The sequence below is a fragment of the Alosa sapidissima genome, chromosome 17, assembly GCF_018492685.1.
Source record: "Alosa sapidissima isolate fAloSap1 chromosome 17, fAloSap1.pri, whole genome shotgun sequence".
Taxonomy (NCBI): domain Eukaryota; kingdom Metazoa; phylum Chordata; class Actinopteri; order Clupeiformes; family Clupeidae; genus Alosa; species Alosa sapidissima.
The window spans coordinates 17796154-17822354 of NC_055973.1; the positions used below are offsets into that span (position 1 = coordinate 17796154).

A 26201-nucleotide genomic window follows, 5' to 3' on the forward strand; every position below is an offset into this window, starting at 1 on the left:
GGGATCAATGTACAACACCTCACATGACAAATTATCTATGGTGCAAAGAAAAGGTATAAAAACAACAACAACCATAAAATCACATTCACATAGTGGTTTGCCTCTCTCTCTTGCAAGATTGCCATTTACCCTTTCTGTAATGCACCACACCATGCCCCATGGCTGCTTAGTGAGGTATAGAAGAAGATGGAAAGAGTAATGCAGTGTAGTTTTGTGTAGTTAAGTGAAATTGGAAAACAGAACAGTGCAACAACACTAGACATTTAAAAAAAAATACTGCAAATACTTAGAATACTAGAAAATAAAGAATATTTAGTTGTAATCTCTCATTGGTTTCTAGCACTTTGATTAGCGGTTTGTTTACAGTTTAAGCATATACAGTAAAACCCCTGGTTTTAAAATGTGTTAAAATATGAACATATTTGGTTAGGAACCTCTCTGGTTGTTCACCCTGGAGATGCATGATAGACAGTTGTAAATGCTGATGTGTCTTGGCTGTCCATTTGAGACAGTCACCCGAAGCAAAATTCAAAACCAAGTGTAAACAGGGCCTAAGAAACAAGTTCAGAAATGAGAAGCCATTTAGTCTGGAAGCCAAAGAAGAAGTGGACCCCACGGGCCGGTCGTTGAGATGCCTGTTGTTTTCATGGCTGTGTATCTTCCCTGCCATTGATGTTGTTTAAGTCATTACCGCCACACTCCCTTGGGAATAAACTCTGGAAATCTGGGGCCTAGGGTGACAGGGCCCGCTTCTCATGCCCTCTGTCACCATAGTAACAGCTTTGTGCCAGCAGCCATTAAGATGACATTATTTATACAATTTTCAATTATTGCTGTTATCTTGTTGCGTCGCTCTGAAAGGAGCATTATTGGCTCCATCTGAAAGTGGAGGAGATGGGACAGATGAAAGACTTTGCCTTGGTCTGGAAACGTTCGGACCGTATCAAATTAATGAGCGTGATTGTCTGTGTCAACTCTGTGAGTCAGAAGGGGGAGTTTAATTGCTGTCGGAACGACACTTTTATGTGACAGTGGCCCTTTCTTGCCATACTCTTGAGAGCATTCAGGGCAAAGAAGGCACAGTGCAGACATTAAGTTGCAATAAAGCATTAATTATACTGACAGAGCCAGGGCTTTGTTGCCGCTGTTAAAAACAGATGGCTAGATTCAGAAAGAATAAAATAACAGGTCCCTTATGTCCCGAAATCGACACAACTTTTGAGCATCGCTGTGATGAAAATGTGTGTGCCTTGGTTTGTTCATTTCGATATTGTTCGTGCTGATTTGTTAAGTGGGGGGGGGGGGGTTCTTTAGTTGGACACCCATTGGCTCACTTATCTACCAATTAACTCACTATCACAATTCCAAATAGACAAACTGCAGTGTGTGTATTGTCAACAGAAAAGCATCCAGCAATGTATCACATGTTTTGTTTTTGTTAGTCTACTGGTGAACATTGTTATAATATTTTATGTGTCAAACCATATGAATATTGTCAGCCCGAAACTTGTGCCCAGAATCTTAGTTGCACACTTCAGGAATAAAGCACACACTGTGCAAACAGCTCCTTGAAATTGTGGTCTTGCTGGGTCATTTGAAACAAGGCTGGCTTTCCCCTGGATATCCACCAGCCTCCATTCACTGCACTCCTGCCAATCAATCCTACCCAAAGCTAAACCAAATTCCTATATGGTTGTCTCCAGGCATACTGATTGTTGTACTTAATCTGCTCAAACACTGTTCTGTACATTATATTTAATTCACCAGCAGTGGGGATCCAAACATAAATCGATATATTCCTTATGCAATATTGATATCATATTGAGTATGTGTGTCTTACAAGGACTGTAAGTGGTGAAGTGGATGTTAAATTTTAGTGTGTGTGTGTGTGTGTGTGTGTGTGTGTGTGTGTGTGTGTATGTACATTATGTATGTGTGTGTGTGTGTGTGTGTGTGTGTGTGTGTGTGTGTGTGTGTTTAAAAGCCTATTTGTCTCTTTCATATTCAGATACGACTGTGTCTGAAGTAGAACATTCTGTTGGTACAGTACATCAGACTGTAAAGGTGACTCAGCCTGTACTCAACAGATTGTGCCATTGCCATGTATGTGAATGTCAGGGGATGCAGAGTTTCCGAATCCTCACACTAACGACCCTATCCTACAAAGTGATATATTGAACAATGAAAATGAAAGTGATATATTGAACAATGAAAATTAACACAAAAGATGAAAATAATATTAATAAAAAAACTACACAGACAGAAAAAATATTATATTAATGTAATGAAAGTAGTATGTGGTGGTAGTGTGTGCAGACTGATGCAGGAGGACATTTTGTCTCTTCTCAATTTTGTTTGTTGAAATAATGACTACAATAACAAAAGCATTTCAGTGTCTCTGCAGAGCTATTTCCTAGAAATTCAGACTGAATGCAGTATATTGTATGTATGTATAGGTGTATAGGTATGTATGTATAGGTATGCTTATATGAATTCTCAAGTGGTGGCACAGTGTTTATATTTGACAGTTAATATGTCATTACTTCCCTCTCCAACAGCACACTGGACATATCTTAAACTGTATATTTTATTTGAACAGTAACTCCCGACAAACATAATGCAAACAAAATATCACTAGGCATTTGAGCCTCCCTCTTTTGGCTGTAAGCTTGTTGGTTTTAGAAGAAAACAGAGGTAGAATGAGGGAGTTATGAGTAGACATTACGGACGAAAATGACAACTTACAGCCACACCCAAGACCTATTGTGTTTATCCTGCAACATTTGGGTAATGGGATACACATCTTCTTGAACATCACCTCTATGCGAACGATAGCCAGCCAGCCTTTGGATGACGTTCCTCTCTGTCTCTTAATGTGCTCGTAAGCAAGGCTGCCTGACTGCCAAAAAGTGTACAGTTATCCCTTGAGTGTCCTTTTTGGACACATTTGACAGAGGAAGGTGACGAAGAACTGGAACTGCAAACATAATGACAAAAATATATCAGACATAGCAACAACCAGAAACAGAAGTAAAGACGGAAAAGCCTCGATAGAGGAAACGAGCTGGATGTGTGTCTCTGGGCATACATATCTGCTTATGCCCAACATGCAGCAAAGGTTCACTGGATGTGGCCTTAAGCATTGCTTTCAAGCCTCTGGGTTAGTGATAAGGGGTTTCTATATTACATACCGAAGCAAGGTAGATTGGATTAGTACATTTGTAGATATCTCTGGGGTCACTGTGGTTTACCCCTGGGGTTGTTTGAGATGACACTCATGGGTGTATCTCCTGTGTGTATCACATTTTATCATTGCTTTATTATTGGAATCAATGCCAAGCTAACCCAGTGGTGCAACCAGAGGGAGAGATAATGTCCCCATAAGTTAATCACAAAAAATCAATCCCTGGCCTTTCTCTGAGATTTATCCCTTAAAAAAAGATCTCATCTTGAAAACAGTGCCATGCCGTTGCCAAATAAGCACTTACTGCAAGTACAAGTGATAAGTGATGTAGCCCACACTAAAATCTAAGGCCAGTATTATAAAAAGAATCTGATTCAATATGCAACATAAATCAAGAGCAGGTTTATTTGCTGCCATTAGCTCTGTTGGGTTCTATATGCTTTGTTTATGACTGTCAGGGATGAAATACAAGTGCTGAGCTGCAGTGATGTCCTTAGTGTCCAGTCTGCTCCTGGTTGTCCTGGAGTGTAAAGGAGCCAGACATTCCTGAATTCGTATGTTAAAGTTTAAATACAGTGTTTAATATGTTTGAAGGATGATTTGTACCCTATATCATTTGAGATGATACCACATTTTGTGTATTATCGATTTCTTTTATTTATTTATCTCTGGGGGAGCACTTTGATTGACTGATGACGCCTGTGAATCTTTTCAGGTCATCCAGACCATCAGTGCTGTGGACAAGGACGAGCCACCCAGTGGCCACAGGTTCTACTTCTCCTTGCCTGTCCCTGCCACTAGCAATCTGAACTTCACCCTTCGGGACAACAAAGGTGAGCCCACTGACATTTCAACTTTTCATATCTCAGCAGCCACAGCTTTCATATCTTCAGACTAGGCATTCTGCACAGTGGGAAATAGGAAATATCTGAAAGACCATGGATTAAAAAAAAAGAAAAGAAAAATATATATAGCCCTGGAAAATATCTTAGAAAATAGACAGTATTTTCAATATACATTTAAATACAAATACATACATTTAAAAGTATGTTCAGCCCAGTCTGTGCTGTGTTAGCAGGGTGTTATATGTCTAAGAGGCTATCATTGTGGGGAGGTAGAGAATAGGACTAGGAAGGATACTGTTAAATGTGTTTGTTTCACCTCTGAATAGCGTTTATGGATTAAAATGCCCTTGAATGCTAATTGGTGGTTTAGCAGAGGAGAGCCACAAAAAGATCTGATCTTTTAAGTATAATGGCTCAATTTGAAAGTATAATTTAATCTGTAAACGTATCATCTCCATTTGTACATAAAAGTATTTCTCCCTCACCCATGTTTGCTGGTAGGAACAAGATATATTTTGCCTAAATTGTATGCCTTGTTTTGGCTCTTTGTAATCCTGAACCATGACAGAGAATTTCAAAAGAAACAAGAACCGGAATAATGTTGGCTTAGTTTGATCAAGTTTAGAATGATTTGGAATGCATGAGAAAGTCTATCAGACTTCCAGCAATTTCTTTTTGTTCGCTATTGATCTAACACCTCATTTTGACATTCATTCATCCATCACTGGTTTGATATCACGTTGGTGTCCTTCAAGCCATGCCCAAAACTTGTTGTGTTCCAGATAACACGGCGTCAGTGCTCACCAAGCGCGGGGGCTTCCGCCGTCGGGAGCAGTCTCTGTACCGCCTCCCGGTTCTGATTGTGGACAGCGGTACGCCAGCCTTGAGCAGTACCAACACGCTGTCGGTGCAGGTGTGCGACTGTGATGCGGACGGCGTGCCCCAGGCATGTGGGGCGGTGGCCTACTCTCTACCGGCCGGTCTCAGCACTGGAGCTCTGCTGGCCATCTTGGGCTGCATTCTCACACTACTAGGTAAGAGAATGGCTGTGGATCAGACCTTTAACGCGCCGTTACAGCGAAAAGGGCTGCCAAGGGCCTCCCTTTTATTCCCAAGGAGGACACATACTGATAGCATCCCTAAAATGCAATGGTCTGGATAGAAGTCAATATAAACTCGCTTTCTAAAATAGTGATATACAGTCTGAATACATGTAATTTATTACCCAAAATGCTCAAGATTAAAAGAAATCATACAAGCTCTCTTAAAGTCTTTACTTTCTCTTCAAAGCACAATCTGCTTTTTTTGTGAGATGACCAGTGGTGTGCTCTCAATTAGACCCAGAGAAAGAAACTTGCAGAAACCAAACACTTTCTTGGCTCTCTCATAGATGACATTTTAAATGCAATTTCATTGCTCAAAATGGTGAAGTGGAAATACATACAGTATGTTGACCTGTACAATTATTTGGCCTATCAATCTCCTCAAGGCCATGCCCATCAATAATATTTCCCTGTTTCATTGTCTCCCTATCCCTGTAAATCCCAGTGTTGTAGAATCATAACATCATTTTAAGCTCTGCTAAAGACAGTTCTGCAATGTTTTTTTGGTGGGTCTTATGAGAATAGCCTTACAATGCTATTGAATAGTACATGTATAGGTCTTGACTCTTGCCATCATGCCATGAGCTCACACAAGCTGCAAACTTTCCTGGAAGCACATCTCTCTGGTTCACTGGACTGGATCAACATTCAAGTAAGTATTACCTGGAATATTTTTTGTGACCTGAAGAATACTTTGAACATAAAGTTGTTGGAGAATGAAGGCATCAAATCAGATTTCCAGCTCAGCATGTCTTTGTTATATTTTTGTTACATTTCATATTACATGGGGGTATTGCACCTCACATCTTCACACAAGGAAAATGCTTATAGAAGTAGAATGTCTTTGATGATTCACAATTTCCAATTGTGGGTTATATGTTATAATTAGACTTTAGAGCAGATAGATTTGTGCTGAATGAATACCATGAATGTACATGAATGCAGTATTTCAAGCTCTCTCCGTAGCAGTATCAGAAACTACCTGCATGTTATCATCAGTAAAAAAAAATATCATGTCATTTTTTTTAGGGGCGGTGTGTGTGTTTGGGGGGGGGGGGGTGCATCTGATTGTTGCAGGAGGCAGAACATGGTTGTGTAATATTTCAGAAGATGGCTGAGCTAATGCATAGGTTCAAGAACAGGTGCACAAGTTCTGGAATGTGGAGATGCAAGTGCTCTGGGGGTTTATCTGTAGGTTGCATTGTTAAGGAGCAGGTGTCCATGGTCTGGAATGTGATAATGTAAATGTTATGGAGAGTTGCATATATATTGCATTTTCGTATGTTAAGTAGAGAGGATATTATGAGAGCTAGACAGTATTGTGTGACTTCATTGGAATGTAGGATTAATTTGCATTGTAATGGTTGATGCAAATGATGGAATAATTTGACCTGAACTTTTACTCTAACTCTAACCACCATCCTTTCCATTTCAGAGTGCCATCTGCAAAAAGCAGGGGGTTTTTTTCTACAATCTACAGGATGTTATTAATCCTGTCCAAAACAGAAAGAATGATTTTGAGATGGAGTCTCAAAGGAAACAGTGATTCTCGTGATGGGGATGTAGATGAAGATGCCAGTGAAGTGGACAAAGGGAATCAAAAACCCACTGATTTCCCAGCTGGTGATTATGTGGACATCAAGCCACCCGAACCAAGTCAACCAAGTAATCAGACCATGCCCCAACTGCACAGACCATATCGCTGGGCGCTGATCACTTCTTCTGATTTCTCTGGTCCAGTCACCAGTGGTCTGTTTCCTCCTTCCACCACTGGTGGACTTCCAGACAGGACTAAGGCTTTGACAGAAAACACAAGTGAGTACAGCTTTCAAAAGAATGGAACATCTATAAATACTAATAGAAAAAGGCAATTGAGCAAATCATTGGCATGAAGATGGGCTTGATGCAAATGTCTAGAGTCCGTATCTACTGGGAATCAGACATAGCCTGGCTAGCGCCACCACTTCTCAATGAGACGTGGTCTGGGAACCAAACGTTAATTTTCTTGTATTTGAAAAAAATGCCCAGATCCGTTTATTGGGTGCCACGGATGTCTATCAAATGCGTCTGTGCATAGCTCATCATCGTCTTGCTTTCCCCCTTGTTCTGTGATTGGTCCCCTATCTCAGGCGAAAATTTGCTCCATGGTCTCCAGGCTGCCTTAGCAGCGTGAATCAAATCGCGCGCAAGGCAGCATGGGAACACCCAGGCTAAGTCAGACACACGTTGTGCCCCTGTTTCTAATGTGATGTCATGCAACAGATTCCAATCTCTGGTTGCATCAGTACATTTTGTAAACAACCTGACAGGGTTAAAGTATAGACAGAGATGAAAGAAAGAGAAGAAGTGACAAGAGAAGAAAGACAAGTGGTTGGTGGAAACTCAGACCATGGCTTGACTCATTCAGAGACAAATGCATGCAGGTGGCACCCAACGAACACACCTCTGTGGATCAGATGATGATGCGGAGGAAATTCAGTGGCATTAAGAAATATAGGCCATAGGGCTTCAAAATGTGGGTAAGAACTGGAATCTCTGGCATGCTTTGTGACTTTGATGTGTGTCAAGGCCCAGAACCTGTGCAAAAGAGTCAACGCTGGAATAAAGCCACCCAGTGTCCCACACTGAAGTTGAGAGGCTTTACATTGTGGGTGGCGACAACAAACACATGGATGGTGTGGGCTTGTTCAACTCATTTGCAGCCAAATCCTAGTTCCCCCTGAAATCACACTGCTAGTACATACTGTATACAGTACAGTGCAACCAGAAAGTATTGAGACCCTTTCAAGTTTTCCACATTTTGTTATGTTTCAGGCTCATCTTAAAATGGATTCAGTTCATTTTTTCTCTCATCAATCTACACACAATACTCCAACACAAAATCAGATGTTTGGAGTGTTTAGTAAATTTATAAAAAATAAAAGTCTGAAATATTCAATTTACATAAGTATTCAGACCCTTTGTTATGACACTTGCAATTGAGCTCTGGTGCCTCCTACTTCTATCAATGGTCTTTGAGATGCTTCTACAACTTGATTAGAGTCTACCTGTGCCTAAATGAATTCATTGCCCATTATTAGGAGAGGTAGACATCTCTTTATATACGGTCTCACAGTTGATGTATGTCAGAGTGAAAACCAAGCCACAAGGTCAAGATAATTGTCCGTAGACCTGCGAGACAGGGTTGTGTGAAGACACAGATCTGGGGAAGGACACAAAAACAATTCTGCAGCATTGAAAGTGCCCAAGAGCACGGTAGCCTCAATCATTCATGTAAAAGTTTGGAACAACAACTAACAGTCTTCCTAGATCTGGCCGCGCAGCCAAACTGAGTAATCCAGAACAAAGGGCCTTGGTCAGACAGGTAACCAAGGTCCCAGTGGTCACTAGGAATGAGATCCAAGGTTCCTTTGAGAGGATGAGAGAAGCGTAAAGAAGGACAAACATCAGTGCAGCATCGTACGATGCTTTACGATGTGCATAGAACGGACTATGTAAGTTGCACCACCATAGTTCTATCGTTTTGGGAAACAATTGTGTCGTACAGTACTTACAGTTTCAACCATGTTAGTTGTTGAAGTAGTTGCTAACTATGCTTTTGGGAAACGCACCCCTGGTAAGAATCCATTCATGGTGTTTACCATATTTAATAATTAACTGATTATACAGTTTCTGACTTGCATTTCTCTTAATTGAGACTTTTCTAATCCAATTTAGACAAGCACAACTGTCAACACACCAAAGACAGGTCAGGCAACAGTCTTCTAGCAATGGGAGCCCAGTAACACAGGTGACATTACAAAGCCTTTAGACCGCTCAGAAGAGACCATCCGCAGGTGATGGGAGTCCACCAAATGGGGTCGGAGCTAAGAGGCCACCTGGACCCTCAGCAGATGTATGCAAGGACATGATCGAACATTTTTCGTGAAGACTACAAGACAAGAGGATGCTGCAGACACTGCAAGAAAGGATTCACTATGCAAAGTGCAATGTCTGTCTCTGCTTTTCAGAGGAAAGGAACTGTTTTTGGGACTGTCACAGCAAATGAACATGACTGGACACCAGTTATTTTACATAGTTTTTATTTAGTTTTGTGGTTAATATTATTTTTGTTTTGTATAAATAAAATATTATTTTTAGAAAAAAACAATGACTTCTGTATACTTGTTATTTCACACTGCAAATGAACCCTTAGTTGTTCAGTACCTTTGTTTAGGCAATGTGAGTACAAATGCAGTTATACTGCTCCCAACAGGCCAACAATACCATATTATCACATGTCCTAATATGTACAAGAATGTGGAGGGATCCTACAACAACATCTGACAAGTGAAATTAAAAAGCATATTTCTATATTTGGGTTTCACATCAGTTCATTTTGCTATCCCTTTTGTGTTTGTCTGCTGATTTTATTTATCCGTTTCATCTCTTTCTGTATCTCATTCTTTTCCCTTGTTCCTTGCTCTTCCCAATTTCTTGTTACCTTTTTTGTCTCTGCTGATTTTATTTTGCCTTTTTATCTCTTTCTTTATCTCATTTTTTCCACATGTTCCTTCCTCTACCCAATTTCTCTTATCCATTGCGCCTATTTGCCTCGCTTCTCTCTCTCCTACCCATTCCCCTTGGTTGCAGCCCCCTCCATGCGTTCCTGCATACCCACACATTCTCACCATTCTCACACAACACATTCTCTCCTTTCTCTGTCTTTGTGTCACTCACTTACCTAGGCCTTGCATAACTTTCTCACTTGCGGGCCTGTCGTTGTAGCTGGTGTGTGATTGAACAGTTTGGGCTGACAGGAGAGATGGAGGATGACTGGTACCTCAGTGCACCATCACAGGGCCTCTGCCCAGTGGGTGGGCACAGTCTGCAGGGGAGGCATGATGGAAGTGTATGATGGGGACTTCTACGTTTGACATTGAAAACAAACATCTGCATTAAAACTGAATGTTTCCCATTGTGAAGCTGTCCTGTGTTGCCTGGCATTGAAATGAGATCTATTTATACTGTACATTGCTATTTATATTATTCTCAAGTGTAACTGTGTTGTCCTCTCTAGGCATATTTTTTGTTTGCACATCATTTACTTGTTTCTAATGTAATATATTACTGGTATCTTCTTTTAAAGGTACATACTACCTGAGCTTGAAGACAATATGATACCTGCCAGCTTATGTAACAACATGCTATTTTATAGTAAAGTCACATTTACATTTGTGCATAGTCCATAGGTTCAGCTCCAAAACGACCGGAAGTCATTCATTTCCTATGTGGCATCATAGACTGCATGTGAACGGGTCTAAATGAGTGTGGTGCAATTCTGACAGAGGTCCACATGAGTTGACAAATCTGGAAAGGTGTCTTGCTATTGTTTATGCAATAAACAAGCATTACACTCATTTCAATTTCAGAATTATCTGCTGCTAATTTCACATTTTACCACTGTCTACTAGATATATACGCAATAATGTCACGTTTTTACATGGCATAGGCCTATATGCAGTTGTTTGATTGCACGCATGTTTGCATTTTGCAAGGTCTATTTTCTTACGTCTGCCTGTCCCGCCTTCAACACTTTTACATATTGCCTTCAGCGCTGCGCAGCCTCAGGTCAGCTCACTTCATCTTCTTAGCGAACGGTAGTGTCACACGAAGTTAGCTAAACTGCTAGAATGAGCAACAAAAAACAAGCATCTTTAGCAGGTCCCTGGCCAGAGTGTTTGAGTTGCGAGAGCCGCTGCAGAGATTTCTTACAGAAAAAAAGTCACCGTTAGCTGCACATTTTAGTGATGAGGACTGGGTGTCAAAACTTGCTTACCTTTGTGACATTCGGGATGGAAACTGAAACTGCTTTGGTCGCCGGGTACGATACACTGAACTTGCAAGCGCGATATTCTTCCTACAGGCAGTAGGGGCGGGCGAGAGAGTCTTCATTCGCCCTGTAATGAGTCATTTAACCATATACCGACTTACGAAGATGAGTAATTAACACGAAAACATTGCCTGGTGTCCCTTTAAACTGGCAGATAAAGTCGCTGCATTTAAAGCCAAGCTTGATTTGTGGGGACGACAAGTGGACCGGGGTGTATTTGATATGTTCCAAACAGTAGTGGGGGTTTTGGGAGAGATTGAGGCAGGGCCCTTTCTCTCGCAGCTGGTGCGCGATCACCTTGTTGCGCTTTCAAATGAGTTTGAGCGTTACTTCCCATCCTCCAAAGATCGGCAAACCAATGAGTGGGTCCGCAACCCATTTGTCAATATTCCGAATGGTCCTAACTTGTCAGCGCAGGAGGAAGAGCAGTTGATCGAAATTGCAAATGACGGTGGTCTTAAGAGTGTGTATAAGGAAACCTCTCTGGCGGGTTTTTGGATCAAAACCAAAGCAGAATATCCCGAGATAGCCGAAAAGGGCTGAAAACGTTGCTACCATTTCCCACCACGTATCTATGCAAGGTCGGGTTTTCGGCAATGACTGTAACTAAGACCAAATTGCGCAATCGAATGGACATTTCAAACACACTGAGGGTGTCACTGTCTTCCATCACCCCCAGATGGAACCTTCTTGTTGCAGGGAAACAAACACAGGGCTCCCACTGATTATATTCGTAATGCACGTTTAGTTCCCATGTTTTGTTCCCTTATTTTGTTAAGCATGTTCACACTTATAGATGTAGCTTCAAGTTGTTCAATATTCATAGTTAATATTGTTCAATTTTCACTTCTTCAAGTTCACGTTTTTCACATGCTTAAGAGATCGTTACCTTCACTGTTCATACATAACTGGAGCTAGTTCTTTTCAGGCTAATGCATGCACAACACATATGGAACATGGAACCCCCTGAAAAAAAAAAAATAGGAAACAAACCGGTCCATGGTACATAAAAGGTTGGGGACCCCTGTACTAGAATACAAATGTCATAAAAAAGCATGTTGTCGGTCAATAAGTGTGACAGGTGATTCAATTAGTTTCGCAGCCATTGTTTTTTTTTTCTCCATGGAGAGTTGCGGTCTGTAGTGTCAATGTCCGGCGGGGGGCGGGCAGCTTACAAAAATTATAGCTGAAAGAATACAGTAATGTGAAGACTGCTTTAGTCCTTTAACAGGAACACACAAAATCCTGACTCTTGCAAATTGATCATGAGTACCACTTCCACAAGGAAGAAAGCTAACAAATGTACATGTTAAACTTGGAGTGCTGTTGCATTCTTAAATTCAGTTCATTAGAAGCAAACATAAAAGGAAGAAAAGAAAGGTGCAATAGATGCTCATCATTCCTCGTTGATTTCACTTGATAAGTCGTTTACAGAATTCAGTTACAATGGATCCAGGATTTATTATCTGAATCGATTGTTATTTGCATCTGTGGTCCCTAAAAGAGCTGCTTCCTAAAATATTAGCATGACCGCCGCGCAGCAATTTTTTTTTCCTTTTTTTTTTCCGCATGGCCAATTTTCCATCAAGGATTCCCGGGACACTGAAAGACTGGGTTGCACGAAACTTGGTGGGCATGTAGCCCCACAAGGATAGCATGAAACCATTGTTTTTCGTTTTGATCTGTAGCCCCCCCGCTGGACTGGACCCCCCGAAAGGAGGGTAGGGCAGACACAGTTTTCTGTGAATATCTCGAGAACCGTAGGGCCTAGGAGGACCAACTATTTTTTGTATGTTGGTCTTAAGGGGCCATGTCAACCCATCCCTTAACCACTCATTTCATCTATAGCGCCGCCTAGTTAAAAATTAAAAAGAAAAATAATTAGGTGTTGTAATCACAATATCTCTGGCTGACATGGTCAAAACTGCACAAATTGTAAGTATAGGATCATTATGACACCCTCTGAAAGCATGCCAAGTTTCATGGACTTTCGTTCTTGGGGGGCCATACAATAAATTAATTTATGTGTACATTTAGTGATTGTACACCAACAGAGTTTTCTGTGAATATCTTGAGAACCATAGGGCCTAGGATGACCAATTGTTTGCATATGTTTGCCTCCAGGGGTCACACATATGCATAAACAGATACACATGCACACACATACAGTACATTCACAGTAATCATACATATGGCACATACACACACATTAGACATATGTACGCATGCATGCACATGCACACACACAGGCGCACACACAGGCACACACACAAGCACATGCACGCACACACACACACACACACACACACACACACACACACACACACACACACACATATATATATAAACATAAACACGTACACGCACACATGCACACAATTCAAGAATTTCTCAGAATTATGAACAGGCAAGATGGGGGTGGGGTTTTATCTATGAACTAATGGGTGTGAAATCTATGAACTAATCATGTTTTGGTACTTGTTGTCTAGCAGATACCAGTGAGAATCAGTTTGAATCATATATGCCTTTCACTTTTTGTTTTTAGTCAGCAGCCAGCAACCAGCAGATACCCTGACTTTGCTGAATTACTAAAGCTAAGCAGGCTTAGTTAGTAAGTAGTTGGATAAGAAACCTCCTTGGAAGAGTAGGTTCCTGCTGGAAGTGGTGTTGGTGGCTGGCCAGTATGTGGCACACTTCCCTGTGGCTAAAAGCCACCAAACAAATATTAATCCCAATGCCCTATTGCAGTGACAGGGACACTGTACTGCAGGAGATGTTTTCCTTTGCATGAATGTAAAATTGAGGTCCTGACTCACCATGGTTGTTAAAGATCCCATGGCACTTATCGCAAAGAGTAGGTTCCCTGATTTGCTTTATTTATGTACACATACATAAAGACACACACACATGCACACACACACACATACACACACACATAAAAACACACACACACAAAGACACATAAACACACACACACACTACATATACACACACACGACACGCACAAACATGCACACAAACACATAAACACACATACACACATGCACCCACACATACAAACATACGCACACACATGACACGCACAAACACGCACACAAACACATAAACACACATACAAACACACCTACATACACAAACACACGCACACACACACACACACAAACACACACAAAACGCATATACACGAAAACAACCACACACTTTGCACACACTCAATTACAAACAGAAAAAAGGAACAAAGTAGGAAATTAACACAATTTGACAAGCGTGACTTATTTTTGTGGACAAAATGTGTTGGACTGGGCGACGGTCATATTTTGTACCGCTCTGCGGTACATCTAGTTTCTACAAAGTATATTCAGAAGATTGATAGAGTGCCATTATGTCTGTCTGTTGCAATGACAGATTTGTGATGGTCAATTTATTAACACAAATATGGGCGATATAATTTTTGTGTCTGAGTGCCTATACTAATTAAAGATTTCCCAGTAATTGTAAGGGAATGTTTTTTTGTTGACATCACTTAGTTATACCAGTCAAATCTTTTAAGCTCATACCAAAAGCTTTAAGTTTGAGCTTTCAGCTCTTCCAACAAAGCATATAACTGAATCATTGCTTTATCTCCCAATGTTAGAGGTGAACGTTTATTAGGCAATGTAGGTAAACTGTTTGAATGCCTTATTAAACTGTTCACAAAGCTAAGCCATCACAGACAGCCCTTACCTATTCGATTTCATAAAAAAAAAAACAATAAGAAAGAAAATATTATGTTTTGCCTCTGTTTTAAAGGCCTATCTGGGACAAAATATTGGACTGGATCAAAGCAGGATTTTCAAGATAAAATTTGAGCCCATCTGTGAGGGGGCTTCAAAAGGGATTAAAACATTTACAGTAATTGATCATTAACATCCTCATCAAATAAATCAAATAAATATACTGTAATTTTACCAAGTGTTTTGTGGGAATATGCAAAAGCAATGTGTGAGAATAGGCATAGGGCAAATTCACACTTCATGTATCGATCCTAAGCCAAGATTTGGTGGGGTAGTTCACACATCCTTGCGTGCCACTCTAACTGGTAGAACGACAGCATATAGTAAACATGGAGGGGAGAGTACTTGGCATCCATCCATCAACAATTGACATTAGAGTTTCAAATGGCAAAGCCTCCACCCCACCCCCGCTATTCTCCCAGCCCATTATGAGGTGCGAAGCGGCTTTCGCCTCCACTTCCCTGGCCTCCTCCTCAAGCGGCACGGGAGCCAGGCGCGAGCGAGGAAAGAAATATTGAACCTGTGGAGCGATATTTTACTAGCTGCAGAGCGACGTTGATGGATGGCGGATCATTAGACGTTTGCCAGTTTGCCTGGGTGCGAATAGTTATTTTCAGCCCTAATAGATGAGAGGGATCCCTGGATTGGAGGGGTTATAGAGGGATGGTTCTGTCAAAAAAGCATTCAGGGTCTCTATGCCTGATAAAGAGGCACATGTTCTATGTAATATAAAGATATGTTCTATCTGTATTTATGTAATTAATGGATAAAGGAACAAAGTATAGACCAAAAGAAGCTTGGAATGTCTTTAATCTTTGGAGAGACATAAACATGGTCTGTATTGTATATCTTCTGTTCTAAAATATCTAAAATTATGATTAGATTTGTATTGTGTTTTCTCCACGAATAGTTTCTGTATAGTTGCTGTAGCTAACTGTCATGTTCTTGATATTTTCTTAAAGATCTTGACAGAATCTGAAGTGTGGGCCACATATGTGTATTTGTGGGGGCAACCCTGTACAGCTTGTTGTTCTGTGTGGGCGTTTGTGTAAGAGCCTGTGAGTGTGTTTGTGTGTGTGTGTGTGTGTGTATGAATATTGCAGGGATAATTTGACACTCTGAGCAATATTATTCTATCATTGATCCAGTGTTGTGTTTTAAAATGACCTGAAGGTAACATGCATAATACCTAATTATTGCTCATAAAAATAACAGTGTCTGCCTATGAAAAGCACATCTTGTCCATGAAATTATACTTTTTGTATAATTTTACATTTTATGAGTAATTGAACTCAAATGTTGGTTGTTGAATAGCAGCATCTTAGTTTAATCATAAGCAAAGCTGAAGATAATCGGTCTCTTCATATTTATTTTCACACAGTCATTAGCAAACAGATGAAATTCATTGTGAAATGCTGTTTGTGTCCCTCCCTGTAGTACTGGTCCTGCTGATCGTGACGATGAGGAGAAGGAGGAAGGAGCCACTGATCCTGGAGGATGAGAGAGACATAAGGGAGAACATCGTCCGATATGATGACGAGGGCGGAGGAGAGGAAGACACAGAGGCCTTCGACATGGTCGCCCTGCGCAACCTCAACATCATTCGAGACCCCAAGACGCGACGCGACGTGACTCCGGACACGCCCACTTTCTTCCATTACCCGGCCCCTTCCTCAGGCCCTCGGCCTGTCTACAAGACCCTGCCGGACAACCTGCTGTTCCGCGAGTTCATCTGGGATCGGCTAAAGGAGGCGGATGTTGATCCCTCGGCCCCTCCGTATGACTCCCTGCAGACGTACGCGTTCGAAGGGAGCGGCTCTGTGGCCGAGTCTCTCAGTTCGCTTGAGTCACTGAGCACAGACTCGGAACAGAACTACGACTATCTCAGCAGCTGGGGCCCACGCTTCAAGAAGCTCGCCGATCTTTACGGCAACATTGAGGCCAATGGCTTCTTCTCATAGCCTCACGCTTCACACATTTGCTTGTTGTTGGTAATCAGGGTTTTTTGTAAACCCTGCTTTTTGCTGAAAGAGACACACAATGTTCATTTATTGCTTGGTAAATAATAGTGATCTGCAAGCATGCAGATATGGATGCTGTCAGTGTCTGTCAGTGAGGTGAGGGACTGTTCTATCATCAAAGTGATATGTTTGTTTACATCCATCTTTGGGGTTTTCAAACAGAACAACTTCTGGTGGTATTTACACAAGAACTTCAAATAGCGTGTGACTACAAAGAAAACCTTTGAGGAAACCAGCACATTTGACTTTGGGCCGGTGGCCAACACTTGAACTTGCCTTTGTGGAGCAGTGTGGATGTACAACTGTGTCATTGCTTCTCTCTCTTAGTGACACTTGGGCATAAGCCAGTCATTTTTGCATTGACACTCTCCTCCTTTTGCTTTTGCTGTTCTCAAAAACAAACAAAACTTTTCCTGCCCTAAGTGCTCTGTCCACATTGGTCAATATAGAGATTGCTTGGAGCGATTTCTTATGTATTGGTGTACAGTTTTGTTCCATTTTTAAAATCAGTCCTTATATCAAATTGTAATATCTTTGACTTGAAAGAACCAACAACAACATTGGTTCAATCATTAGGTGCAATGCAGCTAAGAACTAAAGTTAGCTATAGTGAAGACCGTGCCATTATGTTGCTTAAAAGGCTGTTCTATCTCCAGTGTTGTACATTTGCTCTTTTGGAGAATTATGAAAACAGATCAAAGCTGCTGAGATTTTGATGTTATGATTTGGCACAGTGAAACATGAGTGTGATGTGTGGTGCTTACCTGAAGTTCTGATTCTCATTATTGTCAGTTTCAGTGTCATGTAACCTTCAGAGAATTGGACAATGAGGCATAAGCCTCACATGGTAATCTTCTGTCTCTTTCTCATTCCTCTGTTCGGGAAAGATTTGCTGATTTTACCCTTTACTCTTCAAATAGACATTTGACAGAAGATTCTGATGTTTTGTTGAACTCAGCAGTAAATGTGTGACTTAAACGGTTAGTGTTTGCAGTTTTCAGATAGGATTGTGAAGGGGATTCTAAAATTCTCATTTTTAAACAGAATACAAAAGTGTTACTGTGCTTCTCAAGAGGAGCAAAATCAAGGGCATCCTTGGAAGTCGTGTGTGGTGGTGATAAAAAATACTTATACAGTATGGATGAGATGACGGAAATCTCTATTTTAAAACAAAATGCCTTTTGAACTGTTGCCATTGAACTTCAACATGTTAATAAAAAAAACTCTTATTTATTTTGAATAGGCAAAAACACTTGTGCCAGATGTTTTTATTCTCTTTAATGTCAATAAAAGGGACATTCAGTTCCTCCAAAGACTGTAGGGACTTTTTTTTAATTCCTTGAACATAGGGAAAGGGCTATGATATGTCAGTGTTTAATTATCTTATCAAGGTGAACCAGATAGGCTTCTAAAGGGAAAAAAGGGGAACAAATAGGCATTTTGTCTTTTTTTTCCAGCCAGGAAGGGCTGGGAGCTGCATCTTCAGAGATGAAAACCAGCGACCATCTTTCCTATCCAGAGCGTACAGACAATGAGGAGTAGGAGAGAGAGAGAGAGTTTTCTGACGGTTCGTGCCTCTCCATGTGGCTTTGTACTTGAAAGGCGAGCAGGAGACAAAGCGTCAAGCCCATCCGCCTGCAGAGGCGTGTGATGAATGGCTCCAGAGCCAGCGACCTGTTTAAACAGTGGCTCACAAATTAGCCAAGCCATCCTCTTGAGTCAAGATCAGCCCTCCACACAGGGAGCCAGCCAAATATTTTCCCAGGGGAAATAATAGCCTAAACATTCTCCCAATACGTTCAATCCTCTATATCTTGTGAAAATCCCACACAATTATGTTAATGCAAAATGTAAAGAAATATTAAAGGAATGGATGAGTGGACACAAAAATGGCCCTACAATCTCTCAGATGTCTTAATTATGTGTACAACATGTAGATCTAAGAATCTAAATAGGGAGATTCTAAGATTCAAAGATACCCGCATACTGTTCTATAAGCTCCCAGACTGGTTAAACCACTCTGGGAGCTTATAGAACAGTGTGCGGGTATCTTTTTATTTTTCAATTGTCAGCTAAGCCTTATACCCAGCACCTGTTTAAATGTTGTAGATGTGCGTGCACTCCTCTCAATCTAAGATTTAGCCATATATGACCACCAAAGGAATACTGATATTCAAATGGTCGGCTAGTCTGGACTTAGGCTACCAGAGACTGTTTTTGAGTCACATCGTTGCAAATTTCATGATGATGCATCATTCTACAAAATGGTTTGTCTTCTCGATCATAGGCTAAACATATAGCCTTGACTCAAAACAGCTGTTAGACTTATTCCATTTTGATCAGAAAAAATGTGCCATGTTTAAATTCTGCTCACTGCACATTTACAATTTTAATATTCAGTATTCATTATTGAATGCTTAGTTGGAATGATGTTTTTCCTAAGATTCAGCCATATATGACCACCAAAGGAATACTGATATTAAAATGGTCGGCTAGTCTGGACAAATACATTGCAGTACTGTATTTATTTATGTATGTATTTTGTCACTTATGAATACATAACCATAACCACGACCATCGTATTTGTGGCAGAAGTACAATATTTTACTGGGAATAGTCTGACATAGTCCTGCAAGTACTCAACAATTGTCAATGCATGTGATTCATAAAGTTAAATGGGAAAGTGTTATTTGTAAGTACTCAAAATAGTCGATGCATATGATGAATGAAGTAAAACAGACATGTTATTTATACAGAAGCTTTTAGTGCATTAAGGATAGATGTGTACTTGTGACCCGGCATTTGACCAATCTTTGAATTAGAATGTATGGTATGGACATGAGTGATTAATACTTTTCTAAAACAAAAAAGCCAACTTGTATTATTCTGAATCCTGTGTTGTTACATTCACTATGGTGGCATTGCATTGCATCAACCCTCATTGTGTCACACTGCCCATGCAGCATAAACATTACCAACCTTGTCTCATTCTACTGTTTTGCCCTATCAGTGCAGAGAAGGACAAGATTGAGTTATTTTGTGATGCAACACTATTTTGGAGTGGATGCAGGTTCACTCTGACTCCACTAAGGTGTGTGAATGAAGCTGATGCTTCCTTAAAAGAGCTCTGATGCAAGAATATGCAAGACGACCGTACATATCTTCACCCAGACGACGCAACAGACTTCACGCTAGCAGGTATTGACTCTGTTTCAACTGCTTTGAACGTGGGCAAATGGTACACACAATAAAGGACTTTTGATGAAAAAAGTGATGTATGGCCCAGCAGCAAAAGGATGTGCTCTCTCATGTTTTCTGTAAGATTTCTTAGGATTGAGCCCAGCAGCATTTAGTTGAAGAGGACCACTTTAATATTCATGTTGCAAGGAATGACAAAGAGTGACAGATTGATATAGATGTCTTTACTCTTAATCACATAAAAGGGCATTTTGTCCTCTGTCTTTTACATTTCAGTATACTCCAGTATAGATGCGTATGATATCACTTCAACACACACAGCCATGGAAACGGAAAACCTGTCAAAACTACAAGAGCAGAAGGTGTGGTGAGCTAACAAGACACAGCTGTCACTATTCAGCCATGAGACATGTCCGAATGACAAGCTCAGCAGAGTGCTCAAAAGACTGTACAATGTTTCATGGATTCTCTTACAGAATAGGCAGTATAACCTTTATCGGAATGTCTGACAGCTTCTTGAATATTCCACACAACAGTGTGCTCAGCTGTTCTTGAGCAGGTCTGACAAGATTTTTTCCACTTTTACTAAACCAATTCTGCATAGTTTTAAGAAATAATTCTGTGTGCCATGATTTTCAGTAGTTGTCATTTTGAGAACACTGGGCACTAGTGGAACTCAAATGCTACACTTTGTCATCAGCTGGCATGTAAGCAAACACATGTAGTAAATTCAGTTGACTGGACATGATTTGGCCCAAACACATCTATCTATAAATTACAGGAATGTCTGTCTGTGTGTCAGTGTGTGTGTTATTCGCATATCTGTCGAACTGTTATTCCAACTGATTTCAAACTTGGCAAGTGTTTTGCTATGGGCACGTGTAAGTACAGTGGTAAGTTTTATGTTGTTTGGATAAGAAATGCAAAGTATATCTAATCTATATTAAAGATATTGGTAGGCTAAATATATCGGTAAAAGAAGCACACCCTGGCTTTCACCGCTCTACTCTAGCCACTCCCCCTCTCACACAGCACTTTAGGCTACCAGAGAGGATAGAAGCGGGGCTTTGGCAGAACTGAATCAGTGTAGGCTACACGAGTAAAAAGTCAAGCAATTGCAAGATGTGTGGATAATTATCATGTCTGACCTCAACAGTAAAGACTGTATGTGGTTAGCGTGCATAAAATGATTTATGCAAAAATACAGTAGGTGCTATTCAAAACCACATAAAAATGATGTGCAATAAACTGACACTTTAAATAGCCCAGGCTACTTTGGACTGTCTTTAGAGAATAAACAAACAATTCAGACTGCAATGGTCCAGAACTTAAGGACGTTTCAGAATGCCACACATGCAAAGCAGAACCAGCTACAGACAATGAGTGGCAGACAGCGTGATGTCACTTATAGGCTACCAGAGACTGTTTTTGAGTCACATCATTGCAAATTTCATGATGATGCATCATTCTACAAAATGGTTTGTCTTCTCTATCATCAAGTTATTCAATAGGCTAAACATATAACCTTGACTCGAAACAGCTGTTAGGCTTATTCCATTTTGATTGGAAAAGATGTGCTTGTTTACATTCTGCTCACTGAACATTTACAATATTTTATATTCAGTATTCATTATTGAATGCTTAATTGGAATGATGTTTTCCCCATCATCCTATTTTTAAAGCAGGCCTACCTGCAGACATGTAATTGGGCTACTGCACTAGTGTAGTACATTCAGTTGACTGGACATGATATGGCAAAGCACTGACCTGTGTATATAAGGTTACACAGCTGACATTGCATATCAGAGCAAACAAATAGGCCATGAGAGGTCAGAGACAGGATTGTGTCAAAGCATAGATCTAGGCAAGGCAACAATAAAATTCTGCTGTACTGAAGGTTTTTAAGAGTACCGTACAGTCTGACCTCCATAACTCTTGAATGGAGAAGTCTGAAACAACCTCTTTCTAGAGTTCAAGATCTAATTAAACTGAGCAAACAGAATAGAAGGGTCTTGATGAGAGAGGTGTCCACACATAAACAGCGTTTTTAGTCTCTCAAATTAATATTTGTAAAAATGCCGGAAAAATGCCAGTTTCCATGGAACGGTGTGGAGTAAAATGATAACGCCAAATGAGCAAGAGCAACAATGGTAACCATGACAATAGCAGATAAGTCTAGACAGACCCTGCTGCAGAGTACAATGGGGGAATATTCACAGAGTACAGTTGATGAATTCACATAATCTTAACCGCGACTGCAAGTAGAGACCCAGCTATGTTCTAACATTAGGCCTACCATACCACCTAAGGCTATCTCGGCAATTGACTTTGTTGTGATAAGAACAAACTAATTAAATTCATGCATGAGTAGCCTCGGATGTTCAGAGCCCCGCCATACTAAAAGGCAACAGGATATGATTTGAAAAAGGGTTATTAGACTATACATAGAGTATATATAACTTTCTATAGGCTATCGCTATAGGCTACCATTTGATGGTACCAAGGGTATCACTGGGTGTTCCTCCATAGGTCACACAATCACTATTCAATTCCTACATTAATCTAAGTATATTGTTAAAGGTGCTCTAAGCGATGTTGGGTAACGTTACTTCTGTTGACGTTCAAACAAAAGAGAGCTTGCTCGCTACTCCCTCCCCCTCTCTCCCGTGCAATTGAAACTCTCCTAAACGTGCATCTCGTAGGTGATTGGCTGAAACAGTTTATGTTTCTATGGTCCAGGCTGGACCAAGTTGTTTTTGTTGCTGATTTTGGAGCCTGGGCTGTCCACAGAGACCATGTTTTTTATTACAGTGTCAGGGCACAGGCAGCTAGCGTATGGTGAGGTAATGTTTGCTGTATGTGACAAAAAATGTTCCAGTATTTAGCACTTTAAGTCCATTTTCTGGTTTGTTTTGGATGAACTAGAGTGGTGGACACCGAAATTTTGACGATTGGTCCCGTCTCGACTTTTCTGACTCATTTTGAATTACCTTTGACTAGTCAGAGTGGCTGCCAACAGGCATGCTCAAACATGTCCTAAAACAACCCTTAACGTTCGTTTTCAAAACTGTGCAACTCACCGAGTGGTTAGTGGTGTTCGTATATAATTGTATATAAAAATATATTGGCGCAATGTATGATTTCCAGCCAGGGGCGATTCTAGACCTAGAGCTTGCCTGGGGCACAGGCCCCCAACTCCCAATATATATAAAAAAAAACAATATGAATTAATGGCTTTACGTCTAGCCCCCATCATGTCCTCATCCATTTCTTGCCTGTCTCTCTCCTCCTTCTCCTGCCTGGTACTGGACTGCCCAGCCTGTGTTCTTTCTCCCCTCTCTTCTCCTCCTCCTCCTTCTCCTCCTCCAGCACTCTCTCCCTCAATTGTTGTAGCAGCCACTATCCAGCAACATCCAAACACATAGGCATAAGTAGGCCTACTGTATACTCACTGCATGAATTTATTAGGCTTTCATACACAAGAGAAGCTTATTTTTAGTCAAAATTGAGATATACTTCCCTCCCAGGCAAGGGTCCTATAGTCATCCTGGCAATACTGCAGTTCGTTGTAGCTTAAATAGCCTACTAAAGCCTTCATACTGACTTTTGGTGATAATTTGCAAATGTAGCCTAATAATCTACACAGAATCAGAGTCTGATTCTGTGTACTCTGATTCTGTGTAGATTATTATAGGCTACATTTACAAATGCAGCAAACTTATTTAAGTTTACCATTAAACCATTGATCAAATCACAGCACTGGCTATTACCAGCATAAATGTTACCTTTAATATGGGCAATTATCATACCTCCCTCGTCCTCCTCATCTCTCCTCACTGTTCCTTTCCCTCTGCCTCAGGAAGAATTGTCTGATGTCCATCTCTGAATAGTTTATCAAAAGGCTATGTTTAGTTTTACAGTAGGACAGCTTCACAAACAGTATAGGCTACTTTTACAGGACTCTCTCTCCAGTATACGTATAAATCATTATTAATTGTCCGCATGTGTGCATGCAGCCTACGCATGGTGTGAGTCTGTGTGTGAGGGAGAGAGCACAAGCTGGTAAACTGTTGCTAAATGTAGGCTACGACGCTAAGCATTGAAAAACAGATGCTAATTATGTGGGCAACATTCTCTAACAGCGATCAACTTGTCATTTTTTCTGTCAAACAAGTTGTGAATTTGTTGTAACATTAAAACAGGGGACGACTTACTTTGTGCTCAAAGTGATATGACGAGCTCCAGCGGACGAAATACTCGGAAGAATCATGTGAACGATTTTCATTTGTTGTTGCATTCAATCTAACCCAGCTACAGAGGTGCTATTTCCTGATTGGCTATACAAGGATACAAGGATACAAGGAAGTTTATTGTCACATGCATATAGTTACTGGAAGTAAGAAATGGGGGGGGGGGGGGGCTGCAAGGGCTGCATAAGAAAGGTGGGGGAGGATTGGGATTGGGCGGGGGGGCACCAACAAGGAGCACCCAAGAGCAACAGGGGCAAGGAAAAACTCCCTTACCAAGGAAGAAACCTTGGGCAGACCCACGGCTCAAGGGGCTAACCCAACTGCCAGGGGTCTTGGTGTGTGTGTTGTGGGGATGACAGGGGAGATGGGATAGTGTGCTGTGTATGTGGGGAGAGGGCAGTGTGCAATATGTGTGTTGGAGAAGCTTCCTCATGAGACAATGTGCTGTGTATTGTAATTGTGCTATTATGGTCCCTTTCTTTTTCCCCTTGTTTTTTTTATTGGCTGGTAAGTGACAGGCTCGAGTCATGACTAAAGCAGGCACGGAGGTGCGCTCATGAATGCCATTTCCAGCGAGAGCAGCTCTAGAATTGTACTGGGGCACTGGAGACTTTTACTAAGGCACGTGCCCCAGCGAATAAGCTGTCTTTGTGGAACTATTTTTCCACCTCACACCTCACAACTGCGTATAAACGTCCGCTCAATATTTGAGCCTGAAGCATAGACGGTGGTGCAGTAATATCAACGTGCAATGAGTCTTCCAACAGAAATCAAATTTTACAAAATGGCAAATAAAACACGACAGAAACTGTATTTCGCTATGCTACTTGTTTTGGAACATCAACGAACACCACTAACCACTCGAGAAGCTGTTGTGCAGGCCAGGTTCAACAATATGAAACTTACAATATGAAACTATAGACAATTGTAAAACGACATTAGCTTAATTTAGAATTGTTTATGAACGATCTGCTATTTAAAGGTGGATAAAAGCAATTTAGAGGTGGATAAACCCAATTTAGAGGTGTGTAAACGCTATTTCTGAATTTCAGGAGGTGCGTAAAGCATTTATAGAGAAGAAGAATGTTTCGGCTCTTCTCACACGATTCACGGTAGGCTATTTTGTTGCTGTAATTGGTTAGGTCTATCCAATTGTTTGCAAAGTTTGTTTTCCCCCTGTATTGGTTGAAACATTCCCTCAACGTCTGTTTCATTGATTTCATTGGTTGAAACATCCCTGATGTCCCCGGTTACAGTGACCTGTCCCCCGCTGGAGCTGTCCTTCGGAAATGTCCCCGGTTTTCACTGTGACTGACAGACATGAAATTGGAGTAAATAAAAAAAGAAAGAAAAAAAACACTGACCAAACGTATAGTTGATGCACACCCTACACGCAAAGGCTCAAGCCAGCCAGAGCAAGGCCCAGAGATATTCTAGAATGCCTATCTAAAGCCCATATTTCTGGTATTTTGATTGGTGGAATTAATAGCAGCAAGGTATAATCTTTGCCCTTTGCGAGAGACAGCTACAGTATGAATCCATTCATTCATTCAACATTCATTCTGCCAGCTACTGTAGCTCTGACAAGTACAAGTACCGGTAGTACAAGATATCATTGGATAGGTGCTAGCTGCGGTCATAATGAAACCACTTAACCGAGTGCGGACTTATTGAACTATTCATCACAAATTTGTGCCAGCTGCATGAGATTGCCAGCCTGTCAGTGATGACTAACACTATCTCTAGCTGGCTCAAGATGGCTGCGCGCGCCCATTAACAGTAAATGAGAGCTGTAGATATGCACTGTTTATTAAAAGTTCTGTCCTATGTGTTAAATCAGTCAAAGAAACAATAGTGTTTCTTATATCATTTGCTATGTTGGTACGATGTGCATGATTTGTGTACAATACTGTGCAATGCTTTGTTACAAACTGGTATTGCTATATCTGGTATCA

The 26201-nt window shown here is 40.8% G+C and overlaps 1 protein-coding gene across 1 annotated transcript in view; it reads left to right on the forward strand.

Annotated features, from left to right (window-relative positions):
- LOC121688772 (cadherin-7-like) overlaps positions 1-17999 on the forward strand; it is a 70269-nt gene extending 52270 nt beyond the window's left edge. The window contains exons 10-12 of the mRNA XM_042068607.1: positions 3900-4017; positions 4812-5063; positions 16215-17999. Of these exons, the coding sequence (XP_041924541.1) occupies positions 3900-4017; positions 4812-5063; positions 16215-16738 (894 nt within the window). The 3' untranslated portion in view covers positions 16739-17999. The remainder of the gene's footprint in view (positions 1-3899; positions 4018-4811; positions 5064-16214) is intronic.
- Positions 18000-26201: the final 8202 nt, after the last annotated feature.